Here is a 24,722-nt window from a genome sequence, read left to right as displayed (position 1 = left end):
GGGGATGGGCTATTGCGTGGGTGCAGGGAGGTTTGGGGTTATTTTTCCCTGAATTCAGGTTCCTGGAGCTGATCTGTAATACTCGTGGTGACACGGTGGAGAAGCTGATGCAGTGGAGAGGCCGAAGCTGTGAAAACCACCCCCAAAAAATCCTCTCTCCCACCTTCACGCCAGAAACCCCCAGTTCAGTGACCCCTGAAAATGGATTTCTGAAGGAAAAAAATGTCCACAGGAAGCTCCTCCAACTTCTTTTTAGCAATATTTAATCCTTTACGCTGGAAAACCCGGTGATGGGCGAGCAAGGCCAGGGCAAAAATGTGCCCCTTTCCACAAAATGCACTAATTTTGAGGCAAAATGGGCTGCCTTGAGGATCTGCTGCGACCCAGGGCAGCTCCAAACCTGCCTGGCATCTCCTTTTGTTAACAAAAAAATGGTTTAAAAATGATAAAAAGCAAAGCCAAGCAAACCACCCACTGGCTGCTTAGCACTTAAGGCTTAGCACCACTAAGGCTTAATTATGACCATGAAGCTGCGATTTAGATAAATTAAATGCTGCAGGGGTTGTTGGGGTGGGTTTTGAGCACCCACATCCACCCCCTGAGATGCTCCCTGCACCCTGGTGCCTTTGGCACCCCAACGCCGGCACCTTGCTGGCATTGGGGTGAATTAACCTGATTTAGGGGCACCCCCAGAAATGTTCCTTCGCTCTGGCCTGGTGGTGAAAACCAAGGGGAAAAGCATGAAAAAAGGGAAGATGTTTCAGCAGGGTAGGGACAGCCCCGACTGTTAGAAGAATAATTAAGAAAAATTAAAATAGATTGCCCACATTCAGCCTAACGAAGACACTTTGTTGTCAAAACTTGAGACATTAAGACAATCCTTTTTTGCTATTATTAATATGTGATTTAATAGTATCCGTTTAATAGAGACAGGCTGAAGAGATGTGGATAAATTAATGCGTATTTCAAGTTTACTTTCAGGGAACTTTTGGGATTATGGAGCTCTGTAGATATAGGGATGCTCCGTGGGGCTGCTGCCCACCATGGAGCACCTCAGGGAGGGCCGATGCCCCATGGCAGGTCCCGGGGATGCTCCGTGGGGTTGGTACCCCCATACCGGGGGGGTGCCAAGGTAAGGGGGGACCCTGGCCCTGATCCCCCAACATCCTATAGGCACTGATGCATCTCCTATAGGGAGCCAGACATCCAGGCTTCCCCCCCGCCGCCCCAGCAACCTACAGGGACGCAGACCTCCCCCCTGGCACCCTATAGGCGTTCCCCCCCCACCCCAATAACCTGTAAGAGCCCCCCCCCCCGCACCCTATAGGCACCGATGCATCCAACCCCCCAACATCCTATAAGCACCCAGACATCCGGGCTCCCCCAGCGCCCCATAGGGACAGACACCCTCCCAGCACCCTATAGGCACCGATGCATGCACACTACACACCCCCCAACATCTTACAAGGACCCAAACATTCGGGCTCCCCAGCACCCTATAGGGACACCCCTTTCTCCCTATAGCCCCCACCCCCGGCCTGCGGGCCCCGCCCCCGCATGGCCGCGCATGCGCAGTCCGCCCCCCCCGCGGGGAAAGACGCAGGCGTCCAGGCGCCCTCTCCGGCCCTGCGCAGGCGCGGCCACGCCCCCTGCGCATCGCGCAGGCGCGGCCACGCCCCTCCCGCCCGGCAGACGGGCGGCGGAGCGGCGCGGAGCGGATCGCGGAGCCCAGCGCAGCCGGGGAGCCGGGATGGAGGCGCCGCCCGCTCCCCCCGCCGTACCGCCCGCTCCCTGCAGCGCGGCCCGCAGCCTGCAGGACGAGTTGACGTGTCCGGTGTGCTTGGAGTACTTCAACGACCCGGTGCTGGTGGCCGAGTGCGGTCATAACTTCTGCCGCGCCTGCGTGACCCAGTGCTGGGAGGACTCGGCGCGGCGGCTCTGCTGCCCTCAGTGCCGGGAGCCGGTGCCGCAACGGCTTTTCCGCCCTAACCGTTCTCTTGGTAACATCGTCCACATCGTCCGCCAGCTGGGGCTGCCGCCGGGCCCCGCTGAACCGCCGCCGGGGCCTCCCGCTCCCGCCCCGCCTCTGCCCGCTGCCGCTCCGCCCGGCCCGCCGGGGCCGCCTCGCTGCCCCCGCCACGGCGAACCGTTGCGGCTCTACTGCGTGCAGGATCGCCGCGCCGTCTGCGTCGTCTGTCACCTTTCCCGGGAGCACCGCACTCACACTGTGCTGCCTGCCGAGGAGGCGGCCCACGCCGCAGAGGTCAGTGGCGGGGGGGGACGGCGGTGCACCGGGACCACGTGGTGGGCGCGGTAGGGATGTCCTGGGGGCGGCAGGGACCTGAGGAACGCATACCGGGTGCGTAAGGACCCCCCCCGGTTTGGGGGGGTGCAGTAGGATTCTCCTCCCGGGGGCGGCAATGCACCGGGAGTCCACGTCGGGTGCGGTAGGGGGACCCCCCCGGGAGGAATAATATTGGGAGCCCCCCCCCCCGTGATATTGGGGTGCAATGAAGACATCCCCCCGGGGAGCCCTTCTCGGGTGCAGGAGACCACCCCCAAGGATGGAGGATGCAATAAGGGCCCTTTCTGTGAAAGAAGAGTACTAGGGACACCCCCTACCCTGAACTAGGGATGTAAAAGGAAACCCCACGGGGGTGGGAGTACACCGGGGAACCCCCTCCACACAGGAGGCAATGCATCTTGGGTGCATAGGGGGACACCCCCCCCCTTTGTACCCACTGCCCCCAGGGTGTAAGGTGCAATTGGGAACACCCCCATGATGTGTACTCCCCCGTTCATATGTACCTGGGGTGCAGTAGGGATAGTGGGACCCTCTTCAGGGTGTGGGGTGCAGAATGGGGCCCCACTGGGGAGCCCCTTCCAGGGTGGGTGCTCCTCCACCCAGGTGGGTGCTCCTTCCAGGGTGGGTGCTCCTCCCCACTGGGGAGCAGGATGTGGGGTGCAATAGGGACACCCTGGCATGGGGGCTGACCCCATGCAGTAGGGCAGGATGGGGGAATGTCCCCAGTGCAAAATGGAGCTGGGTTTAACTGGAATGATACTGGGAGAGGGGTGTCGGCCAGTTTGGTCTCTGTGTGAAATGACACTGAGCTGGTAGGGAATCCCTGGGGTCGCCTTTGTGTGGGTGTGAGTGTGCAAAATACCATCAGGCACCCCAAAATCCTCAGCTCCCACTTTGCCGGGGAGAAATGCTCTGGAGTGAGCATGGAGCCTGGCTCCTGGGGGTGGAGGGGCTTATTTTTTTTAGCACCGAGCACAATCTGGGGCTAAAGTGGAGCAGGAATCCCCCAGGAGTGACTTTTTCCCCACCAAAAAAAAAAAACCAGCACAGGGCGGTTGAGCAACGTGACGCAGAGCGAATACGGAGCACGGCCTCTGGCAGCGTTCGATCTCTGCTGAAACCACTATGGCGATGAAGGGGAGACCCACACATTGTGGTGCGGGGGACTCCCTGGTGGAAATAGTTATTAATTAATAATTAAGAGGCATGTGAGTGTGGTGGCCTGACCCTGAGCAGCCAGGCCTCGTTTCTTTGGTGAGGTGGAGGAAAACCAAGATGCCGGACGGGGAGCGGATGTTTACTGCGCAGCAGCAGCTGGAGGAGGAGGAGGGTGGCACCGGTGCAGCCGGGGCGATCACGGTGGATCGGGGAAGGGGATTGCGCGATTGTTAACCACTGCATGTTAATTCTTGCAATTACCAGTGTCGAGGCAGGCGGCACCAAAGGCTTTTATACTGAATTTTGTACTGAAATTGCTGCGGGTGCCCAGTTGCACCATCCTTGCCATCTTCAGTGGCCATGGTAGCTCTTAGTGGGAAGCTGGAGCTCAAGTTGGCATCGTCCCCCACCCCCAAATTTGGGATCTTGTCCTTTTTTTAGGACCGCAACGTCTTTAGGCAGGTCTGTCATTGAATGCTGCTCAGGCTGTTCCTCTCTTGGGTTTTTTTTTCCCCTCGTTAATCTGTTTTTATGCATTTTTAACAACCAGTTGTTGCCCCTTGGGGCCTGCTTGCAACCCGTGCCCCTGTTTTTCCAATCTTTGCTTCTGTCTCGTGCTTAAATTCTGCATTATCCTGAGGCATGTGGTCGGAAGCACCAGTTTGCACAGCGGGTTAACAGCAGCAAAATCTCTCTGGCTTTGTGTTTTATTTATAAAAGATCTGTCATTACTTGCTCCCAAAAGCCCTGCTGCTTTTTGTTTAGTGCTGCTAAGAGCCTCTGCGTCTTCCTCGGAGGTCAAATGACTTAAATGAGGACAGGCGCCACGGTTTCCAGTAATAAGCTGTTAATAAACTTAACGAGCAGCCTGGAGGCGGCTGGCCCCTCCATCTCGGTGGGGTTCAGGCAGATGTCAGGGTGCCTCGGCCACTCTCTCTGGCTCGTGGCAGGGCTGGGATGTGAAAGCTGATCCTGAGAGGCACTGAGGCGGAAGGGTTTTTCACGTGGGTGGGACTTGGTGGTTTGCGTTTGCAGCTGCGCTCTTCCAGGGACCTAAAAATTCGCTCTAATTTTTTTTTCTTTTTGTCTTGCTGCCCTTTTTTCCTCCTCCTGTACCTAGCTCTGAACTGCTCAGACTGTTTTGGGCTGGTTGGGGAAAATTTTGGGGCTTCTTGACATACCCAGAACTAAGGGTTGAGGATAACAGGGCAGAGGAGGACATGGTGCAGTGATGGCCTTACCTCAGTTTGGGTTCATGGTGGCCTCCAGCTGAAAAAAAAAAAAAAAAGTTTGATGAAATTTGGCCAGTTTTAGCAGTAGTGCTGGAGAGAATCCTCTGCCATCCCTTTCCTCTGTATTCCTGATCCCAAATAGGAAGGATTCCCAACAGATCTCCTCTTTCTCCTTCCAGGAGGTGCCACAGGAGCATTTGAGCTCCCTGAGGAAAGGGCGCGAAGAAGCCAAGGCTGAGAGGGAGAGGCAGAGCGAAGACTTGCTGGTGAGTGCCTTGGAATGGAGGTTTCCCTGAAACCCTGCTGGCTGCGGGGATGTCTGTCTCACATGGGTTTCCCCTCTGGGTTTTGCAGAAGCAGACAGAAGTGGAGAGGCAGAAGATTGTGGCTGAGTGCAAGGAGCTCCGGGGCTTCCTGGAGGAGAAGGAACAGCTCCTGCTGTCCCGTCTGGAGGAGCTAGACAGAGACATCGTCAAGAGGAGAGATGAGAGCGTCTCCCGGCTCTCCGAGGAGATTGCCCAGCTCGATAAGCTGCTGGGTGAGCAGGGAGGAGAGAATGGCCCAGGAAACCAGTCTGGGCAGGTGAGACTCTTGGGATGTGTCCTCCCAGCCCGGAGGTTATGGTATAGCAGGGTGTAAAACCCAGGAGAGCTTGAGGTTGGGATCCCTGGGGACAAAAATCCATTTACAGGGACCGCAGGGCGCTGACGTGCTCTGCTGGGGAGCAGCTTGGGTCCATTAACTCTGTGCTGGAGCTGGCCCAAGTCAGGGGTTTTGACTTGCTGCTGGGCTGCTTTTTCAGGTGGGAACCCAAATTTTAGTACAGCTTTTGGGGGTAAAATTGACCTTTGTAGTAGTGAAGCTGCTTGGGCTCCCTTTGATACTAAGAACTAAGAAATACCCCAAAAAATCTCCCAAACGTTTTTTGTTTGTGTCACTCCATTGTCGCTGTGAGCCCTGAATCCTCGTGGTTCTGGCAGCTTGATGGCAATCATGATTTTTCTTAATTTCTTTAAAAAAGCAGCATGTGGTTTTTTTCCCCACTCACACTAGAAAAGAAAAAGGGGGGGGGGAAACCAACCCAGAATTACAAACTAATTCTGCCATCTCCGTGAGTCCAGTTGCGCTCTGCTTTGGAAACAGCTGCTGAGAGCTGATCCCCTTAGCAGAGCAGCCATGGGGCCAATTTTGGGGAGGATTTTGGAGGCTGTGAGGTAGAAGAGAGACTCGAACTGATTAACTTCTTGGGTTTTTTACTCTCTCTCCAGGGTGTTGCCCCGGCTGGAAGCAGGTGAGTGAACCTGAGCCCTTGTTGGGTTAACTGGGAGGCTCACGCTGGAGGCAGAGCTGGTGTTGTGAGGGTGTACGCCCTGTCCAGCTTCCCTCCCCCCCACCTGCCTTGTAGTTCTCACCCACAGCCGGGTGTTACCTTTGAGGCAAAACCAAACCTTTGCAACGGGGATCTTGCAGTAGGTGGGTTGTGGGAGGGTTTGAGCGTCCTTCCAGAGGAAACTGCAGAGTAACTCGGTTGGTGAGGGAGCAAACCCACACCATCAGGACCAGCATCAAAAGCTAGATCAGGCTGCCCAGGGCTGAGCCCCAGCCAAGGCGTGGAGATCCCCCCACATCTCTCTCTCAGTGGCCTCCTGTGTGCCTCGTACTGGGTAGCCCCAAACTGAACCCAGTCCTCAGATGTGGCCTCAAGAGCGCTGACAGAGGGAGAATAATCCAACACCAGACCTCTTCAGTACCAGGGCAGGTTTCTTACCTACCTCTAGTTTGGAGATTTTATTTTTTTTTTCCAGAGGGAACCTAATACTTATTTCTCCTCCCCAGCTTTGAGAGCTGGATGTTTTGCAAGCCGGAGGCTGGCTTCACAGAGCTGGAGAAGAAACTCAAGAGCTTTTCCCAGAAGAGCGCAGTGCTGAAAGAGGTCTTGCTGGAGTTCAAGGGTGAGCACTGAAAAAGGTTTTCTTTAAAAGTTGGTGCCTCCTAACCCCTACATTTAATTCAGCTTAAAAGATGATTTTGTTTGACCATCTGCTTATCAAAAATAAAAAGCCCTGCTGCTTGAAAAGCAGTGTATTTCCCTTGGATTTCTGCGTGGAATTCTGACATGGCCATACGTGGTCGTTCCCAAGCAGCGGTGTTTGGTGGCTTGCCATAACATGGGGAGTGAGGTCTCGTGTGCGTAGGCAGTCCCCGAGGACTCCCCGTGCACGGAGGGATCTAAATTTCTCTTTTTTTTCTTCCCTCAGAGAACCTCCGGTTCGAGCTGGAGAATGACACAGGTGAGCACAGTTTGGTTTTGGGAGTCTGACCTTCATTTTTGCAAGGCTTAATTTGGGAATTTCAGCTTCCCTGGTGGGTATCTCAGTGGTAAGACCTTCAAGCAAGCCTTAGAGGTTAGGAGAGGAGAAAATTATTAGTGCTGGGAAGGGAAGGGGGGGGAAAAAATGATCCAGCTGCTGGGAGAGTCCACAAAAGGCGCAGCCCTTGAATTTGTTAGGAAACTGTGGGGTTAAGAGGGCTCTCCAGAAGCTGATCTGCTCTGCCTGGAGCGAGGAGACCTTTGGCCCCACTGGTGGGTGTTGATTTAGCTCAGAGATGGACCTTGCTACCTTCACGTTTGCTGCTGGTAGTTCAGGGAGGTTGCTGGGCGCTCTCTCCTTGGCTGGGTGCAGGATAGACCCGTCTTGCTTTCAGCAGTCTCCGATATTCAGTCGTTTTCAGGCTGTGCAGCCCTAGTTCCTGACAATCCCCTGAGGACAAGAGCAGCCCTTAAATACAAGGATATTTGTGCTCGTTCCTCTCTGGCACTTGGCAGTGACAAAAAAAAAAAGTTATTTCTGCCCAGAAATTTCTATTCCAGAGCAAGGAGGTGTCTTGGATGGGGCAGGCTGGTGGGTTTGCAGCAGAGATCTGGCTGTTTCTCTACTTTAATTAGAAAGTGGAGCCTGATCTTTGTTCCCCTGCGGCTCTTTGCACTTTGGGTGCTTAAAGCTTTTGGAGGCGACTCGCCTGGTGCCATCCTTATCTGGTTTGGGGCAGAGACAATGAATCCCCTTGGAGGATGGCTCTGACGAGGGTGGGAGAAGGGTCCTTCGCTTGCAGATGTTCACGTCCATGTTTCCCTCTTCCCAGGTGATCTCTCTCTGGACCCAGACACTGCCAACCCCTACCTGGTGCTGTCGGAGGACAAGAGGAGCGTGCGGCTCAGGAGTGCTCCCCAGGAGCTGCCGGCAAACCCCAAGAGATTCGATTACTCCTTCTGCGTGCTGGCGGCAGAGGGTTTCATAGCTGGGAGGCATTACTGGGAGGTGGAGGTGGGAGATGGAGAGAGCTGGGTCCTGGGGGCGGCCCGTGAGTCGGTGCGGAGGAAGGAGAAAATCGACTTTGCTCCAGAGGAGGGGATCTGGGCGGTGGGGTTGAACTGGAAGGGGAAGAATTGGGATCAGTATCAGGCTTTCACCTCCCCGGAGACGCCCCTGTCCCTGTGCGAGAGGCCCAGGAAGATCGGGGTGTACCTGGACTACGAAGGCGGGTGGGTGGCGTTTTACAACGCTGATAACATGGCTCCCATCTTCACCTTCACGGCCGCTTTCACCGAAAAGATCTTTCCTTTCTTCTGGCTGTTCTATGTGGGCTCCTCGCTCTCCCTTTGCAATTGACCCGTCCAGTTTCTTTAACCCTCCCCAAGGTGACCTGCAAGTAGTGCCCGATCCTGTCCCCTTTTTCCCCTTGCTTTCAGACAAAGGACCCCGAAACTCATGATTGTCCCTTGTTTGGCTTTGGGGTTAACTTTTTCTTGTTGCATTTAAAAGTTTTGGGTCTCTTTTACCCTGAAAACCTTCCTCTGGGGCATCAACCATTGAGGGTGGCTGCTTAAATAGCCTCTACGTGGGGTTATTTGCCCCCCTCTGGCCTGCTGTATAAGCAACCCCGTATATTTTTTTTCTGTTTCGTTTGAAGTTGGCTGCCCCATGTAAACAGGGATGTAACCAGGGAGAAAAGCTACCTTAGGGATTTATCGCATCCTGCATTGATCCGTAGCCAAAGCTGCCTGCTTTTGTGCACCCCGGGAAGCTCTCGAGGGCTAGAAAACCTGCGTGAGGAGGAGAGGTACTGTACCCAACCCCTGATTTGTGAGACCGTTGCTCTGCAGGTCACCTTTTAGCTTTCCTCCCCACCCCATCCTTGCTTTCCTTTCCTCCTTGGGAAAGGCCCAAACCCGTCTTTCGCTGCCGCTAGCGCTAAGAGAGCAAAACCCTGCGATCTCCCTCGCCGCTTCCCCCCCGTTAACGCTGAGCATCCGTAGGGCCGGAGTAGAGCCGAGCACTGGGAGCCACAGCCCTGGGGATCGAGGCAGTGTGAGCTGGGGGGGGGGGGTAAAGGGGAGATGGATGATTTTGGGTCAACCCAAAAACTGGCAGGGGTGTAGCTGTAGGGAGAGCTGTGGACGTGCCGCAAACTTGGAGTCTCTCGGGTGCGCTTGGCATCGCAGATTTTTGGGGTTGGCTTTGTGGATGTGGGTAGCTCCCAATGGAAACCCAGGCTGTGTCGTGGGGAAGGAGGGGGAAGCCTTGTTTTAGGTGTGATCTCGCGCGTGCTTATAAACCCCTGCCCGCCCTCGTGTGATCCCGCGATGCTGTTATGTCTCTTTGCCCTGTCACTCTGTTTAGTGGGGAAATAAAAGTTGCTGTGCAAAAAAAAAAAAAAAAACCTAAAAAAATAACAATCTGATGTTTGTCTGCGCGGACTGCGGAAGGAAAAGCCGCTTTCTGGGGACAGGTTTGGTCCTGCAGCGATGCTACTGCTGCTGAGCCACCCTGTCTGAGGTGAACAGAGCTGGGGACACCTCTCCTTGTCCCCAACCCTGTTGGGGGGGCTGGGCAGAGTTTTGGGGTCTCTGCAGAAGGTCTGAGGGTGGGATGGGTTCACCCAGCAAGGGGTGCAGCTGAGGAGGGCTAAGCAATCCCCCCGAACCCCCCTAGTCAAGAAACACCCCAAACTTTGAGCCCCACAAAATGGCCCCGGCTCAGAGCCTCTGGCTAGCTGTAATTTTAAATTAAATTTTAAATTTAAATTTACTTCTTTAAATGCCCAAAGAAGAAGGGTTTAAGACCTTCCCCACCCACATAGATACATTTTAACTAACTCTTTAGTAAGAAAGCATTGAGGCAACAGCTCTGTTTTCTTTGAAGGCTGCTAGAGAAGGGAAAGGAATAAAATAACATGTAAAGCCTTTAAAATAAACCCTTGGAGAGGCAGAATAAGGGGAGGGAGGGACCCTGATTTTGGGGGAGTGATGTTAGGGGCTTACATGGTGAAAGGGGGGTCCTCCTTGCTCCCCATGGCCCTGCCAGTGCCCATAACCTGGCAGAATCAAGCCCTTTTTTGGGGTGAAAAAAAACCCCTTTTTGGGGGTGGGTGGAAGCCCTGCGCTGAGGGCACACAGCCCTTCTCCAGGCAAGCATCAACCACGTGTGCACGGGGAAGGAGCGGGTGGATGAGCAGTGCTGCTGCCCTGTGTTGTGCTGGGGGGAAATTGGGGTGCCTGTTCTGCCCCCCCCAGTCCAGGAAATCCCCCCCAGTTTCTGCTCTGAGAAGGAAAACATTGAGCAGCAGGAAAGCAGATGCCCCTGTGACGGGGTATGGCAGAGATCTCTGCACCATCCCTGGTCTGCGAGCTCTCACGGAGCCCTCACAGCCCCATTTTTTGGGGGTCATTTCCTTTGTTATCAGTTTCTCTAAGCCGATAGCTGGTGGCACAGTTTGGATACGGGGCTACACTCCAGCTCATCCCTCTCAGCAGCTGGGATTTAGTCCTGAAAAGGATGCTTAGAATCACAGGGGAAAAACCCACCTCTAACACCCACCTTCGCCCCTGAACTGTGCTTCCCCCCCCCCCCCAAGTGCTATTTGAGAGCACAGCCTGACTTGTAATTCCTACAGCCAGCCCCATTTTGGGTCCCTGATTCCCACGGGCGCTCCGGTGAGGTCCGTCCTCCCTGCAGCACCTTTATCTGTGTCATAAACATCTTCTAGCCTATGCTTGCAGGATTTGGGTTTTTTTCCCTGCTTGAACCCTGTTGAGCTGGCGACCATCAAAGCTGCGTAAATATTGCAATCCTTTCCAAAAAGGCTCAATAAAAGGCAAATAGTGTTTATAGGACTCGGGGAACCATCACTGGATCAAATAATGCCTGTTTCCAAGGCAAAAACCGATACAGCCTTGATCCCCTCCACCTACTGTTGACTTCCCAACCCAAATCACCTTTTTTTTATTGTGCTAAATACAGACAACCTTTGCACTGGGCGTCAAGGCAGGCTGCACACACAGAAATCTCACTTTTCTACCTCTGTTTTTCATAGAAACTCAGCGCTGAGGTGCAGAGGGGCCTGGCGCAAGCGGGGAAACCCACTTTTACACAAAATAAGTCTTTATTGAGGGTCCTGCCAAGGACTTTGGCAAGCTCATGCTCCCACCTTGCAGTGAGGGAGCTGGGCAAGAGGCTCTCTGCCTGTGGCAATGCTGCCGTGAGCTTGAGGGCCTTGGCAAAGAAGCTGGGAGTTCCCCCGGGAAGCGCCGGTCCTTGCCTGTCCGTTGTATTTTTGGCACCTGGACACACTGCTGCCATGCGCCGCGGGGTCCAGCATCGTTTCACCTTGCTCCATCAGTTCTCCCATCCTGCTCTCTGGTCCCTCCTGCAGCCAAGAACTGGAGGATGAGTCCTGCTACGAACCAATGCTGTCCATCACCCGGCCTCGGGGCATGCCTGGGTCCTGCCTGATACCCCCTGGATATTCAGCTGAGGCTGCAATAGGAGGTGGGGTCTTCTCCGGTTCACCACGGCTCACCAGGCTGTCCCCAAGCCCCGGCATCTCCAGGGGCTCCGCAGCCAACGCTCCGGATGCCTCTGGGTGCTCCAGCCCTGCCTGCATCCCTGCACTGGAGTTGGGCGGTGGGGATGGCACCATCTGCCGCTGGCCCCCCTCGGCTTGGGAGGGTACACCGGGCACTTCAGGGTGACTTTTGCTTTTGTGGGCAGTGACATTGTCTTTCTTCTCGAACTTCTTGCCACAGATGTCGCAGGAGAACTGGTAGAAGGAGTCGGCATCGTGTTTCTTCATGTGCCAGTTCAGGGAGGCTTTCTGGCGGCAGGTGAAGCCACAGATCTCACACCTGGGAGAAAACAGGACGGGATTCAACGTAAAAGAATTTAAAAAAAAGGTATTACAAGGGATTAAGCACGAGGGAGAACTGGCCCCGCCTCATCTTGATGCTGCAATTTTATGTGGGTTTAGCAAAACCACCACCCTGCACCGCTGCGTTAGCTCGGTGTGGCTTCAGCACACCCTCCAGGCAAGGAAATGCATCGCTCTCGTTAAGTCCCAGTTTATTAAGCCTCTCCAACTCAAGCCCACACCCTGAAGCTGCTGGATCAGAGCGCAGGCAGCCCCGGGGGGGGGAGGGGCAGAAACCTTTAGGCAAAGCAAAAATAACAGCAAGTCCTCTGGCTACCTGTGGTGAGAAACTCAGCTCTCCCACCCATCCACCGAGAAGCTAAATTTGGGTTGAAAAGCAACAGGGAGAAACCCTGATGCCAACCGGCAAGTCAGCGGTTGCGTTGGTGAGACTGGTACTTACTGCAGGGGTTTCTCCCCTGTGTGGATGCGCCTGTGGATGATCAAGTTGCTGCTGGTACGAAAGGAACGGGCGCAGAACTCGCAGATATAGTCCCGCTTGTCTGTGGGGCAGAAGAAAAAAGGATTAGGGGCTGATTCAGTCCAGAAGAGCAGTCGGGGCTTTCAGGATGTATTTTAGGAGGCAGGATGTTTTCCCAGCACAGAAACGGAGATGATAAATGAGAGATTGACAGTAGATCTTGGGAGCGAAAAGCAAACGGGTGCAGTAACATCTACCAGGGATGCAAATGTGAATGGTGAGGACATGCGTACGGTCAGCTGTAGCCCAGTAGAGGTGGGACCAGCGCAGGAGAGGTTATAGGGAGGTATATATATATCTCCAGATAGGGGGTACATGCCCGCACGGACGTGGCTGACTCACCGCTGTGCAATTTCTCGTGCTCCTTGAGGTGCTTCTTGAAGTTGAAGGACTTGCCACAGCTGGGCTCCGAGCAGGTGAAGGTCTTCTGGTGGACGTGCTGGTACTTCTTGTGGTGCTGCCATTTTGGGGAGAAAAAGGGGGAGTAAGAAGAGGGGAGGTTGGTGCCAGGAAGCTGCACTTGGAGGAAGAGCACCTTCCAGAGACAACCTCCCCGCGTTTCGCTCTCTGAAGCACATGGTGGGACCTCAAGCGACCTCAGGCATGCCAAGCTGCTGCTGAACACACAGGGCCAACAAGTCCCCTATCTATTATCCAGCTTCGGAAAGCCATGGGCAATTCAGGTTGCCCAACTCCAGCTCTAGGACAACAGCCAAGATGCCCAAAATGGAGCTTGGACAGGCAAAACCTGACGCATCTAATGGGTCATCAAAGCTCCTGGTGGCCCCAGAAGAGACTGGGAGGGATGTTCGCGCCCAGCTTGGCTGCACCTCCCAGGGCATGAGAGGTGGATTTAAGCGCAACCGGTTGCCCCCAGCCCTCACGTTCAGGTACTGGCGGTTGGAGAAGATCTTGCCGCAGCCTTCAAAGTCGCACAGAAGGATCTCACGCTTTGCCGCCTTCCTGCAGGAGCGAAGGTAGAAAACCATCATCAGTGATGATGAGCTGGGAGGAGAGCCAAAAAAGCTGTGGCTTTTGGATTTGGCACCCCACTAGGTCCTCCTCACCCATCTTCCCTCTTACCCACCCATCAAAAGCTCAATTTAAGCAAATAAAGCCCTTCAGGAGGCTCCTATCAGAACAAGTGTTGGTTGCCAAGGGTGTCCCACCACAGAAGGGCTGAGCTGCAACTTATCTTCCCGAGGAGCTGGAAAATGGTGCGGCATCCCCCTTCCCCACCAACCCCAGGTACCTGATCCTCTTCGGGCCGATCTGGGCCACGTCCTCATCGCATGGCCGCGCTCGCCTCTTGCAGCTGCAATGGAAAGAAGGGTGAGGCTTTTGTCCCCTCTCTTTGTCCCCAAGCACAGAGCCGAGAAGCTGTAGTCCTCCAACCTCGCAGCTGACATTAAAACCATCCTCTGGGCAGCCATTTCTCTTATTTCTTCCATTTTGGGAAGTCACTCCAATATTTCCCCCCCTTGGAGCAGGAAACGATGTTGTTAACAAATGCACAGACATTATACATAGGAATATATTCTTTATTACTCATTACAAAAAAAAATCTTTCACATGGTTTTGGATATGTCCCAGGACATTTAAGATTGCTGTTGATCTCACGCCAGCCTCGTTTGATCTATAATTTATCCGCAGCTCCGTGGAAACAGCAGCTATTTCAGGCTGACATCCTGAAAGTAAAGAAAGATACGTTACAAAAAAACCAACAGGCCTGCTTTTGTGGGGAAGAGAAATAAAGAGATCGTTAATAGAGGACGATGCCAGACCACATCCTCAGCACGGAATAAAAAGAGGGGCTGGGCATCTTTGTCCACAATCTCTTCAAAATGTTTTATCAGCTCACGATGGCATTACCTTTGGGAATAGAGAAGAGGATGAACACACCGAAGTCTGGAGGCCCTCGCTTTTGCTCATAAAACAGTCTTTTACCTCCATTCTTCCAGTTGCTATGACAAGAGAGGGGGAAAAAATTAATCAAACGTTTGTAAATACAATCTCTGTAAGCAAGCTCAGCCTTAAAAAGGGCAGCACCGACTTAAAGTTTAGGCAGGGCTTTGGAGAGGGGGTTAAAAGCTCCAAGATTGCACTGGTTGCCCCGGAAAGTCAACGGCCACTTTCATAAGCCACTTCTGCAAAGCTCCGGTGGTCCTTAGGTGCATCTTTAGGCACTTTTGGAGGTCTGAACACCAGGATTTTGAATGGAAAGCGTGCAGGACCCAAAAATGCCAGAAGGATGTGAAAAGTCCCTCTTTTAATTCACTTTTAGCCTTAACAAGGACTACCTAGACCTAACCCAAACCCTTCTACCCTCAAATTGAATTTTAGAGCCTCGTGTCCCCCGGAGCTACGTGACCAGCGGCAGGCAGGGAGAGCAGAAAAGCAAAAGCCATATTTACCATCACATTTTCCTTTGCTGGGACTGGGTCTCTGGGAGGGCATTCGCTCTTCCAGTGAGCTGTGAGGTGATTTCAGAGCTGCAAGGAGACAGGAAGAGTGTTCAGCACCAAAAAGAAGCAGCCATACCATGTCAAAGTGAAAAGCAAATCAATAAAAGCCTTAACGGAGCAGCATGATACTTACGTGGTGAGTTTTGGGGTGTGCGTTTTGCTGCCGGTCCTGGCTTTCATAGGACACACGAAGGCAAGATGCGTTACAAGGAGGTGTTACGTGGTCACTCTGGCTAACTCCAACGAAAAAGGGGGTTTTAACGCCCTCGTCGTATTAAAAGTGTAAGAAAATCCAGCAAGGTGACAAATCCTCGTGTGTCAGACCCAAGAGGCAACACATGGACCATCCTCTTGTTCCAGCATGGAGACCAACCTCTATTTAATACTCTTGCATAAAGACCCAGCAAATAATTGAGTGATGATTTGAGCTTATTTGGAACAGAAAAGTGAACTTTGAGCCTACATGGCTGGGAAGGAAAGATTAAAACCTAACCCTCAGCCTCACACAGGCAGTGGTAAAGAGTGCTTGCAAATTAAATAATCGTGGTCGTTATCAAGCTGTCCCTTGACCAACACTTGAGGTTAGCGGTGCTGCCGTCACTACTCACATCTCCCCATGGGCTTGAGCTGCTGGGCAATACAGCTGGGCCATATAGAGCTGCTCTGGCTGCTGGAGAAGCCCCATATCTATAGGTGGAGACGGCAGTCTCTGTGCAGGGGGTAGAGGGGTGGGACATATGGATTTCTTGCTGTTGCAACCTCCAGGCTGCTCAGAGGCTTCAACACCCACCCCACGGTGGTGGTTTAAGGGGGTCTTCATTCCCCTCTGGGGGCAACCCCTGCCCCAGCAGCATGTCCTTGCTCAACGACCAGCTCCACGAGAGACACAGTGGATGAAATGAAGACTCATTAAGCCCCCCTGTAGCAAGATCGGTGTGCCAGACCACCCCCTTTGCAAGCTCCAACACCCAACAAAGCCAAGCAATGCAGCTCTGCCCTGCTGACAACAGCACTGCGAGGAGAAGAATTAAACCCCCTTGGGGACACGTGGCTCTTGCCCTGCCCAGAGCTCAGGGCTTGAACATCATTTATTTTCAGGTTGGGTGGTTTCCATCTGGTTTCTCAGCATGGAAAGCAGCATCACCTCTAACATGCCCCAAAACGCTCGTTCAACAGCCACAGAGAGATGGATGCCCCAAGACAGGCACCCTGATGCCCATCCCCAGCGTCACCACACTGACATGGCCGTCATGGCTCACCTGACTCGTCCGCTCTTCTCCTCCGATGGGCTGGAGCTGGTCAGGCTCAGCTCATTTGGGGGATGCTCCTCCTTTACGGGTTTCTTACGGGCTTTGGTCTGGCTTTGTCGTCGCTGCGGCTCAGAGTCACTGGGGAGAAGACAGACATGGGATAGACAAGATGGTTTAGATGGTCGGACATGGTAGGACATTGGTTGGACACAGTTGGACATTGTAGGACATTGGCTGGACATGGCAAAGACCCTCACCCAGGCCGAGATACAGTGAAAGAAGGTGCCTCCCCAAAAGGCTGTGCCCTTTTGAGCCCAGAAGCACCTTATTTCAGTGATATAAGGACATTATTCCCATCTTCTCCCATCTCTGCTAAGTCAGCTGTAGCAAGACAAGACGGTGGCAGAGATATAAAGTCTGAAACCCTCCCAGTGCAATACCCGTCTGGACTGGGACAGCGTGACTGGGAGCCTGTGGACTGGCTCTCACGTGGTTCCAGTCCACAGGCTCCTTCCCAGCAGCTCTAAGCACTCTTCACCTCTCCAGAGATGGGTGGTAGTTCTCATCACGCATGTCATCGATGTAGGTGAGGTCATCATCCTCGGCAAAGTTCTCATCCTCCTCTTCTTCTTGGGGCTCAGCCCCCTGCTCCGCTTTCTCCTCCAGGATGGGCGTGCTGCAGGAACACAATGGTCAAAGTCAACTCTACCGTAACGGGTTTTATCTTGGAAGGTCTTTGTTAAAACATTGGCTGCCCATTGGATGGCTCTCAAGGGATGAGATGGATGGGTCCAAACTTGACCTTCAGCTCCAGAGAGCCCAGCTATACACTGGGGGAAGACTCATGCATGTCACCACTCACCTCTTGTGATCTTTTATCATGGTCCCCGTCTCTGTCGGCGCTTGAGGAGCTGCAAGGAGATGACAGGAGTTGCGGTAAGTTGAAGTGGGGCTGGCTGAGCTGGGATGTTGGGAGAGGCAGAGGAGGGAGGAGGAGGATGGGCAGTGGATCTGGCAGCAGGGCTGGGAAGCCTGCAGGCATTGGAAAGGACCTGCATGGTACCATCCTGCTGACCAAAAGAAATGAGGGCCAAGTTACTCCAAAATACTCTAGTGGAAGAAGCTCCACCTCTTCTCAAGTAGCTACTACAGGGGAAAAAAGCTGCTTCTCCCTGGTTTTCAGTCTGGATAAACAACAAGAGCTGTGGCTCTTGGAAAGTGCCGAGAGCTGCATCTGCATGGGCTCAGCGAGGTCTTCTGCTCAACACCTGTAACGAACCTGAGCTCCCCCAGCTCTGCTTTTCAGGGGAAGGAAAGGACGGAGAAGATACAGGCTTGTTTTGTGGTAGCAACAAGGCCGGTGGGAGACTCCTCTACCTGGTTTTCCAGCAAAGACCCAGACATTTGTTTTACATGATGGTGCTGTCAAAGAGGGAGGCAACGGGGCTGGGGCAACACCTGATCCCCGGGGGAAGGTGGTCGATGTGCCCCTGGGCCTGGGAGAAAGGCTGAAGGTGGGGAATCAAGAAGCCAGCGGGGAAATGAGGGTGGAGAAAGGGACACAGAGGAGCTCACCGGCGTTGCCATCATCACTACCAGCTCCCGGCTCTTCCCTCCTGTCCCCATCACCAACAGGTGACCGAGCTGGTCCCTCTGGTTCAGCTTCGCCCTTCCTGGAGCTGGACTCAGCGGCCAGCCCTGCTCGCCGGAGCGAGCGCCGGCGGCCGGTGGCCGGTGGGGAGCTGCACCCCGAGTCCCCCCGTTGTTCCTCTCCGTGGTGGCCAGATGTGGGGGTACGGTCCTCCGCTGCCCCGGGGACACCCCAGGAGAAGCTGTGCCCAGCCACACACTCCCACACCAGCTGGGATGTGCTGCCTGGGACCGGGGGCTTCACGTCAGGGATGAAACCGCACTCTTGGCCGTGACCATGGGACAGGACAACCAGGCGCTGCAAGGCATCAGCATGGAGAAGGCTGGGCTCCGGTTCACCTGGTGAAGGCACAAAAACCAGACAAATAGGTGAAAATTGGCTCCAAACTTTGGCTTTTTGTTTGTTCTTCATCATGTAAAACCAGCGTAGGGCGGGTGGGACATCTGCAAGGGTCTCCTTCCACCTTCCCCACCATCTTATGCAGGCTCTGATGTTTCCACCATATTAAGAGCTCCCCTTTTTTAGCAACCCCCAAAACCTCAAATAGCTCCCCCAAAAAAAGAGCCGAGGATGCCAACAACGCCAACGCAACCAAAGCCAGGGAGCTATTTGCCTTCTGCCCAGGGGGGCGAGCATCTGTAGGTGCATCTCCAGCACCCAAGCACTCAGTGCAACGGGAATTTCTCTCTTGACCATAAACCCAAAATAATCACTGCCAATGTGGATTTGGGGTGGGAGGCACCTACCTGGGCTCCAGATGCAGCCGTGGGAGCTGTACCTGTGGTGGGAAGAGGGAGAGCGAGCAAGCTTAAACCCTTCTTTTCCCCATCCCAAGGATTTTTAAGGGGGTTTTAAGGGTTTTGCAGCCCCCCCCCCCCCGACCTGTCGAGGAGGAACTGGGCCAACTGGGAGTGCAGGGCGAAGCCGAGCTGCTCCTTGAGGCGACACCAGCGCTCCAGGTGCCCCCCGATGCGGATGCGGCACTTGCTGCGGCGGGCGTCCAGCTCCCGTCGCTTCTGTCGTCGGATGCAATCGGGGGCCCGTTGCCGGCCGGGGCGGCCTGGCTCCATGGAGGGGATCTGGGGGAGCATGGGGGTGGTCAGGGGGGACATGGGGACAAGGGAGGGGGATTTAGGAGCAGGCCGGCTCCATGGGGTTGGCTTGGGGGACAGGTGGGGACATGGAGATGGCCCAGCTCCATGGGGGGGGGGTCCGGGGATGGCCAGGGGAAGGTCATGGGGGGGGGCAGAGGGTGGGCAGGGTGGGGAAGGCCATGCTGCCCCCCATCACGCTGAAGCCCCGCCTCCCCTCTAGCCCCCGCCCCCACGCCTTGGCTCCACCCCTCCGAACCCCTACGGCGCGCCTCGCCCTCCTCTTTGGCTCCGCCCACACCCCACAGCCACGCCCACACCTCCACTTGGCCCCTTCCCTCCGCGACCCCGCCCTCTCAGCCGGCACCCGCTCGTCCGCAAGCCCCGCCCCTGCGCCGTAAACCCCGCCCCTCGCTCCCTATCCCCGCCTCCCGCCTTCCCGCCATTTCTCCCCGAGGTCCCCCCGCCCCTCACGGCCCCCCTACCCACCCCTCCCGCCGCGGCCCCGTTCCCGCCGCTGGGCCTTAAAGCGGGCACTGCGGAGGGGAAGGGAAAGCCAACGGGAAGAGAAGTGCCGAGGCTCCGGCGCTCTGCAGCCGTCCCCGCCGCAGCCGTCCCGCCCGCCGGCGAACCTCCTCCGCCGGGCCGCGCTCCATGTCAACCCGAGAGGTGGCCCCACCCAGGACCGTGCCCCCTTTAAGAGCCACAGGAGCCCCCCCCATTTCCCCCTCCCATCGCTCACACTGCTCAGGGACCGGGACAAGATGGCGGAGGGCCCGCCTCCGCCTCTCCGCCGCCACGCATGCGCGCTGCGCCGCTCCCAGCCGCCAGAGCGCGCCGGGAAACGGAGTCCCTCGCGCGGGGGCTGACGGGAGTTGTAGTCCTGGGCCGCGCTGGGCAACGCTCAGCCCGGGGCCTGCTCGGCGCGGGCTGCTGGGAGACACCAGGCCCCTCGGGGTCCCCTCCGTCGTGTCCCGGCCCCCCGCACCCCGAGGCGAAGCCCCCGGGGTCCCCCTGGCCCCTCTGCCAGCGCCAGGCCCCACACTCCCGGGGGGGGCCATGTTGGGCCTAGGGGTGCGTGTGGGGCCCAGACCCCGCATCCATCAGCCCCCAGTAGTGAGGCAGGGGAGACATTCCCAAGTTCGGCCTTTGGGGGGTGAAATATTCCCCTTACAGGCACTTTTTGGCATTTCACAGCCCCACCCAGGGCGGTTTTCCTCTCCCGGGTTGGGATTCGGTTCCGTTGCCAGCACGCAGGAGAAGGCAGAGCCCCCCCCCACCTGCCCCACACCCTTTCCCTTCCAGCCAGCCCCAAAGCTGCGCTAATAATACGTAATAAAAATAAAAGCTAATGCACCTTTATTGCCATGGCTGGGTGACCTCTTCCTTGCTCACCCTGTGCTCCTTCCCGGTCCTCCAAGGGCTTTTACCAGCGATGGCTGATGGTCATCCCCGTTGACCAAATTATCCCAGTTTTACCTGAAATCATTTTTCCACCCTCTTGAGCATCTTTTCAGGGTTCTCCTCTCCCTGGCAAGAGCTCACATCACCTTGGCATCAACAAACCTGCTCTAAATTCAGCATTGCTCTCCAGCTGATTTCTGCCTCCTCCCTCCATATCCCCCCAAAAGTGGATTTTTTAAAAATGATTCTTTTACTATATTTTTAGAAAGACTTCTCATCCCCTTTCCCCAGAATCCCTTCCCGTGGGGCAGCTTTCATATGCGGGGCACCGGCTGCACCTCTGCTTGGCCGAAACCTCGTCATAAACGGCCTTGACGAAGCTGCTGGAGGATCTGGAGTTGTAGGAATTGTTTTTCACCCCATGACGACTCTTTTTTTTCCTCCTCTGAGCATCCGTTGATGGTGATTTTTTGGGTGTAATTGAGGATTTCAATGCTTTTGACCGGTGTCTTCACCGCTGGTGGTTTCTCCCCATGGCTTGTTCTGACCCCAGATACCTTCAGCCCCCCCTACCCCGCAGCTCCCTTATTATATACAAATTAGCATGCAAATGAGGGGCCAGCTCCCCGCCCGCTGTTGGCCCATTATGAGAGGATGGGGAAGGGGAGGGTGATGCCCCGGCCCCGCTCTGGCTCAGAGCTGGGTGGCCTCTTTCTGGCAGATCCACTGCAATGCTGAGCTGCAGTTGTCAGAGCTGATCCTGTCCTCCCTCAGCATCCCGCAGCTTCTGCCTTTATCCCCGGGGCTCAGCTGGAACCTGCGGGTGCAGGAGGGAGCCCGTGTCATGGCACGAGGGTCCCTCGGGTGACGGTGGAGGTGCCCACCCCAACACCCATCCCTCCCCAAAGCGCTCACCGGCTCTGGTCTAGGCGGGAGCCGTTCAGCCAGGTCCAGCCCTTCCCGGCAGAGGGGATGGAGAGGCCGATCCAGAAGTAGCGGCTGGGTTTCTGTAGGATTTCCTTTATGAAACGCTGTAACGGCAGAGCAGGCAGGTGGTGATGCTGATGTGCCACAGATCGCCATCCCAAAACAGGCTCCAGCCTGGCCCTGAACAGCCCCCACCCCAGGACCGAGCCCCACCAGTGTCCCCCACGCTCTTGACGCTGGCAAAGGCACCGTGGAGGCTTGGGCACAGGGGTGGGTGCTCACCCCAGATTTCTGGACAAGCCCCCAACCCTTCCCCAGGTGCCACCAGCCCCTCGGCTGCAGTCCTGGGACCCGTCCCACATCCCTGATGCCATCGGTCCCTTTACCAGCTCCTCCTGGTCCCCCGGCATCAGCAGCTCGGCACCCCGATTCACACAGTCCTGCTTGCTCTGGTCCCAAGAGTTGACAACGCTGACAACCCAATAGCACTTGGTCCCATGCAGCGTCCAGCCCATGGGGCAGAGCTTGCACCCCTCACCCTCTGCAGACAGACAGACGGACAGCGCCACGCTAAGGCACCCCGGGGGAGCCTTGCATCAGCTGGGGGGGGACAGCACGGTTTGGTCGGAGGGATGCTCCGTCATGGCTTATTGGGGGGGGTCCCTGTTGAGGGAACCCCATGAGGGGGTGGGTTACCTTGCAGGGCGCACAGGCTCTTCCTCAGCCCCAGGTAGATACAGCCCAAATTGGCACAACTCCATCCCAGTGACACATTCCTGCACCCCACGGTCCCCTCGAGCTGTCCCCTCTCGACCACCAGCCAAGACACTGGGAGAGACGGAGGCTGAGCCCAGTCAGGGCCATCCTCCCTCGGGGACGGAGGGGGCACCCACGCCCTCCCACCCCCCCAAAAAAAGCCGGTGGGGGCCAACTCACCGCACACCACGAGGGACAGCACCAGGATGGCCATCAGGGCCCGGAAGAGGCAGCGGGGACAGCAGGGGGCTCCTGCGAGGACACGCGCCCACCACGGGTCAAAACCCCCCTGGGGGTCTTGTACACCAGATCCTGTGGTCAGGGGAAGGGGTATGAAAAAAAGGGGGGGGCTCGAGAGCTTCTGTGTGTCTCCCACCCATCCCCAGAGAGCCCAAAGCAGGGTGTCCTGGGGCAAAGCACCTTGGTGAGACCCCCCAAAACCCTGCAGACCCCCCTGCACAAAGGGGTGACCCCAGTAAGAGACCAGCAGCAGAAGCTGGGTGTCCCCAAAGATCCCTCTGCTCCCCCTTTTGGGGTCACAGCTGAGACCCATAGCTTGGCGGAGACAGGACGGCAGCCAGCCCGCGGTGTCTGACGAGCCACAGCCTCAAGAAAAGCCCCCCCAGACCCTCCTCCCTCACGCCGTGCCTCAGTTTCCCCAGCTTGAGCAGCTCTTGGGGACCCAGCAAGCAGCATCACCCCACTTCTCCCCCTTCTCAACTCACACCGGTCATCACCACCCCATATTTCCTCTCTCCCCCACAAATTTTTAGGGGAGGGACCAGCAGACACGACCCCCAATACCTGCATCCTGGAGGGGACCCGGGCTCCCTGCAGCACCCCGCTTGCCCAAGACCATGTAGCCATCCTCATCCTCCATGCCGCGGAAGAGCCGGGAGGGCACGGGGCTGGGCACACGGAGGAGGGGACAGGAAACCAAAGCACGGGTGACCGCTCGGGCTCGTGCTGTCGAGGTGTGAACTGGCAACGGGGCCTGAGCTTCCTGCCACGGCTAAAGACAGCAGCCCTGGGGACAGCAGCCCTGACGCCCAGGTGAGGGGCACGGGGGGGTCCATGGGGCACACGGGGCTTTCTCTCCAGAGAAAGGAAAAGCGGGGTAGGGGCTGTTCCCCACGGGGAAAGGACGAGGAGCTGTGGCACAAGCTAGGGCAGGAGGAATTTGAGGCACATCAGGAACCCATGGGTCCCCACTTCTCCTGCCTCCTCATTAGCAGCTAGTTCATTAGCCTAATGAAGCACTAGTTTATCAGCTCCTGCCCTTGCTTTTCTTTCATCCTTTGCCACTCACTGGCAAGTGCCTCCACTCAGCAGGCTGCAAGGCTGCCTGCGTCCTTCCTCCCAGCCCTTCCAGGACTTAATGGCATTTACTTTATTAGCTCCAATAGGGAAAACAACCCCAAATCCATTTTGGTGAGGAGAGGAGGGGACACCAGGGGACGAGAGGAGAGCCTCTGCCCATGGCAGAAGCCTCAAAAATAGGGTCTCCCCAGCTCAGGAAGAACTAGCCCAAGAAAGATGAGGTAGGACTGCCCCAACAGCCCTCCTCTCCATCCCTGCTGCCATCTGAACCCCTAACTGGCACACTCGAGGATGGAGGGACTGGGAGCACTGGGAAGGGGCCCTCCCGCACTGCCGCCACACCAGCACTGCACTCGCAAGGGGACACAGCGAGCTTTGTTCACCCACCATCCCTGTCGGGTTCCTCCCCAATGCCCACGGCTGCTTTCAGCTGCTTCTGGGGCTCCTGCAGCAGCACCTTCTTGAGGGGGGCAGGATTTGGGGGGTCCCCGAGAGCCCCTGTACGCAGGAAAACAAGGGGTGATGGGGAGGGACAGTGGCTTTCAGCAGAGCACGGCCCAGGGGGAGCCCCAGAACTCGCCTGGGCATGGGGCAGAGCCAGCACCCCGTGAGGGGCTCCAGCAGAGAGCTCCAGCCATCCCCCTCCAGCCTCCAGCACCCCACGCTGCCAGGGCTCCAGGGAGAAGACCCCGGGGGGCAGCCGCCACGTCACACACGTGTACCCCAACGCTCCAGAAGCTGGGATGGGAAGCGCACACAGGATGGAGGAGGGGAACGGACAGGGCTGCCCTGAGCAGGCGCCTTCCGGAACAGAAGGGACACCCATGGCAGTTTACCATGTTTTATTAAAAAACATCAGTAGAAAAATAGCATCAACATCTGTAACTCTCTGGGGTGCCACACAAGGGCCAACTCACTCCTCCTGCCCTGCACCAGGCCAGGGACCTCCGCCGAGCTGTCAGCACCCATCTCACCTGGCTGCAGCTGCTCGAGCTCCATCGCACAGTGCAAAAGCAGGTATGTGTGGATTGTGAGAGAAGCAAGATGACTCCTGGGCTGGTCCCAGAAGCAGAAAGAAACCCCCTCCACGCGCAATCCAAGGTCCCGGTCCAGGCAGCCACGCGTCTGCTTCCACAACATCTCCCCGTCCTGCAGGTTCATCTCCCCGAGACCTAGCGGTGACTTGTTGCTGAAACCATGCCGTTTTGAAACCGTACCAACCAGTCGGCAACTAAGCCCCACCCAGCCGCTCGCTCACCTTCAGCCCCCAGTGCAATGGGGGAGGGAATCAGAAGAGCAAAAGAAAGAAAACTCCTGGGTTGAGATAAGAACAGTTTAATAATTGAAATAAAATTTAAAAAACCCCCCTATAATTATATAAATATAAATAATAGTAATAAATAGTTAATTATTGTTATTTTAATATTATAGTAA

The 24,722-nt window shown here is 56.0% G+C and overlaps 3 protein-coding genes and 1 long non-coding RNA gene across 9 annotated transcripts in view; 2 read left to right on the top strand and 2 right to left on the bottom strand.

Moving 5' to 3' along the window:
• The first annotated feature begins 1,667 nt into the window (after positions 1-1,667).
• On the top strand, positions 1,668-9,417 carry LOC140644826 (E3 ubiquitin-protein ligase TRIM7-like). The gene is made up of 7 exons (XM_072847946.1): positions 1,668-2,263; positions 4,875-4,961; positions 5,050-5,277; positions 5,964-5,986; positions 6,532-6,647; positions 6,954-6,986; positions 7,840-9,417. Exons 1-7 carry the CDS (start codon positions 1,751-1,753, stop codon positions 8,364-8,366), a joined length of 1,527 nt encoding a protein of 508 aa, XP_072704047.1. The 5' UTR covers positions 1,668-1,750; the 3' UTR covers positions 8,367-9,417.
• Positions 9,418-11,405: 1,988 nt separating this feature from the next.
• On the top strand, positions 11,406-16,155 carry LOC140644906 (uncharacterized). Its single transcript, XR_012039865.1, has 3 exons — positions 11,406-11,525; positions 11,783-11,929; positions 12,795-16,155. It is a non-coding gene; the product is annotated as an uncharacterized lncRNA (long non-coding RNA).
• Positions 11,428-24,722, bottom strand: part of ZNF692 (zinc finger protein 692) — a 60,139-nt gene continuing 46,844 nt past the window's right edge. For 2 of the 6 annotated variants that reach the window (XM_072847918.1, XM_072847919.1), the window contains exons 3-14: positions 20,239-21,102; positions 18,673-18,869; positions 18,537-18,568; positions 17,715-18,128; positions 17,002-17,206; positions 16,678-16,815; positions 16,149-16,277; positions 13,677-13,739; positions 13,309-13,387; positions 12,767-12,881; positions 12,347-12,446; positions 11,428-11,881 (exon numbers count right to left, since the gene is read on the bottom strand). In XM_072847918.1, coding sequence (XP_072704019.1) covers positions 11,434-11,881; positions 12,347-12,446; positions 12,767-12,881; positions 13,309-13,387; positions 13,677-13,739; positions 16,149-16,277; positions 16,678-16,815; positions 17,002-17,206; positions 17,715-18,128; positions 18,537-18,568; positions 18,673-18,869; positions 20,239-20,250 — 1,932 coding nt within the window. In that variant the 5' untranslated portion in view covers positions 20,251-21,102 and the 3' untranslated portion in view covers positions 11,428-11,433. Of the gene's footprint in view, positions 11,882-12,346; positions 12,447-12,766; positions 12,882-13,308; positions 13,388-13,676; positions 13,740-16,148; positions 16,278-16,677; positions 16,816-17,001; positions 17,207-17,714; positions 18,129-18,536; positions 18,569-18,672; positions 18,870-19,370; positions 19,538-19,623; positions 20,113-20,238; positions 21,103-21,200; positions 21,301-24,722 lie in introns of those variants that run through there. The other 4 variants (XM_072847920.1, XM_072847923.1, XM_072847921.1 and 1 more) reach the window with 4 other exon arrangements.
• LOC140644793 (killer cell lectin-like receptor subfamily B member 1B allele C) lies at positions 20,979-22,848 on the bottom strand. The gene is made up of 5 exons (XM_072847857.1): positions 22,773-22,848; positions 22,149-22,220; positions 21,599-21,753; positions 21,201-21,316; positions 20,979-21,102 (listed from the first exon to the last, which is right to left on the bottom strand). Exons 1-5 carry the CDS (start codon positions 22,846-22,848, stop codon positions 20,979-20,981), a joined length of 543 nt encoding a protein of 180 aa, XP_072703958.1.

The sequence above is a fragment of the Ciconia boyciana genome, chromosome 29 (genome assembly GCF_034638445.1).
Source record: "Ciconia boyciana chromosome 29, ASM3463844v1, whole genome shotgun sequence".
Taxonomy (NCBI): domain Eukaryota; kingdom Metazoa; phylum Chordata; class Aves; order Ciconiiformes; family Ciconiidae; genus Ciconia; species Ciconia boyciana.
Note: the sequence above shows the minus strand (reverse complement) of the source record. Positions and strands in the feature narration are given on the sequence as shown.

What these genes read in the sequence shown, in the direction of transcription:
- LOC140644826 (XM_072847946.1), top strand. Translation starts at nt 1,751, where the DNA reads ATGGAGGCGCCGCCCGCTCCCCCCGCCGTACCGCCCGCTCCCTGCAGC. An exon ending in CAGGAAACCAGTCTGGGCAG is followed by an intron (nt 5,278 to 5,963) that starts GTGAGACTCTTG and finishes CTCTCTCTCCAG; the next exon opens with GGTGTTGCCCCGGCTGGAAG. An exon ending in CGAGCTGGAGAATGACACAG is followed by an intron (nt 6,987 to 7,839) that starts GTGAGCACAGTT and finishes CCCTCTTCCCAG; the next exon opens with GTGATCTCTCTCTGGACCCA.
- LOC140644793 (XM_072847857.1), bottom strand. Translation starts at nt 22,848, where the DNA reads ATGGAGGATGAGGATGGCTACATGGTCTTGGGCAAGCGGGGTGCTGCA. An exon ending in GGGTCCCCTCCAGGATGCAG is followed by an intron (nt 22,221 to 22,772) that starts GTATTGGGGGTC and finishes GTGTCCTCGCAG; the next exon opens with GAGCCCCCTGCTGTCCCCGC. An exon ending in CGGGGGACCAGGAGGAGCTG is followed by an intron (nt 21,317 to 21,598) that starts GTAAAGGGACCG and finishes CTGCCGTTACAG; the next exon opens with CGTTTCATAAAGGAAATCCT.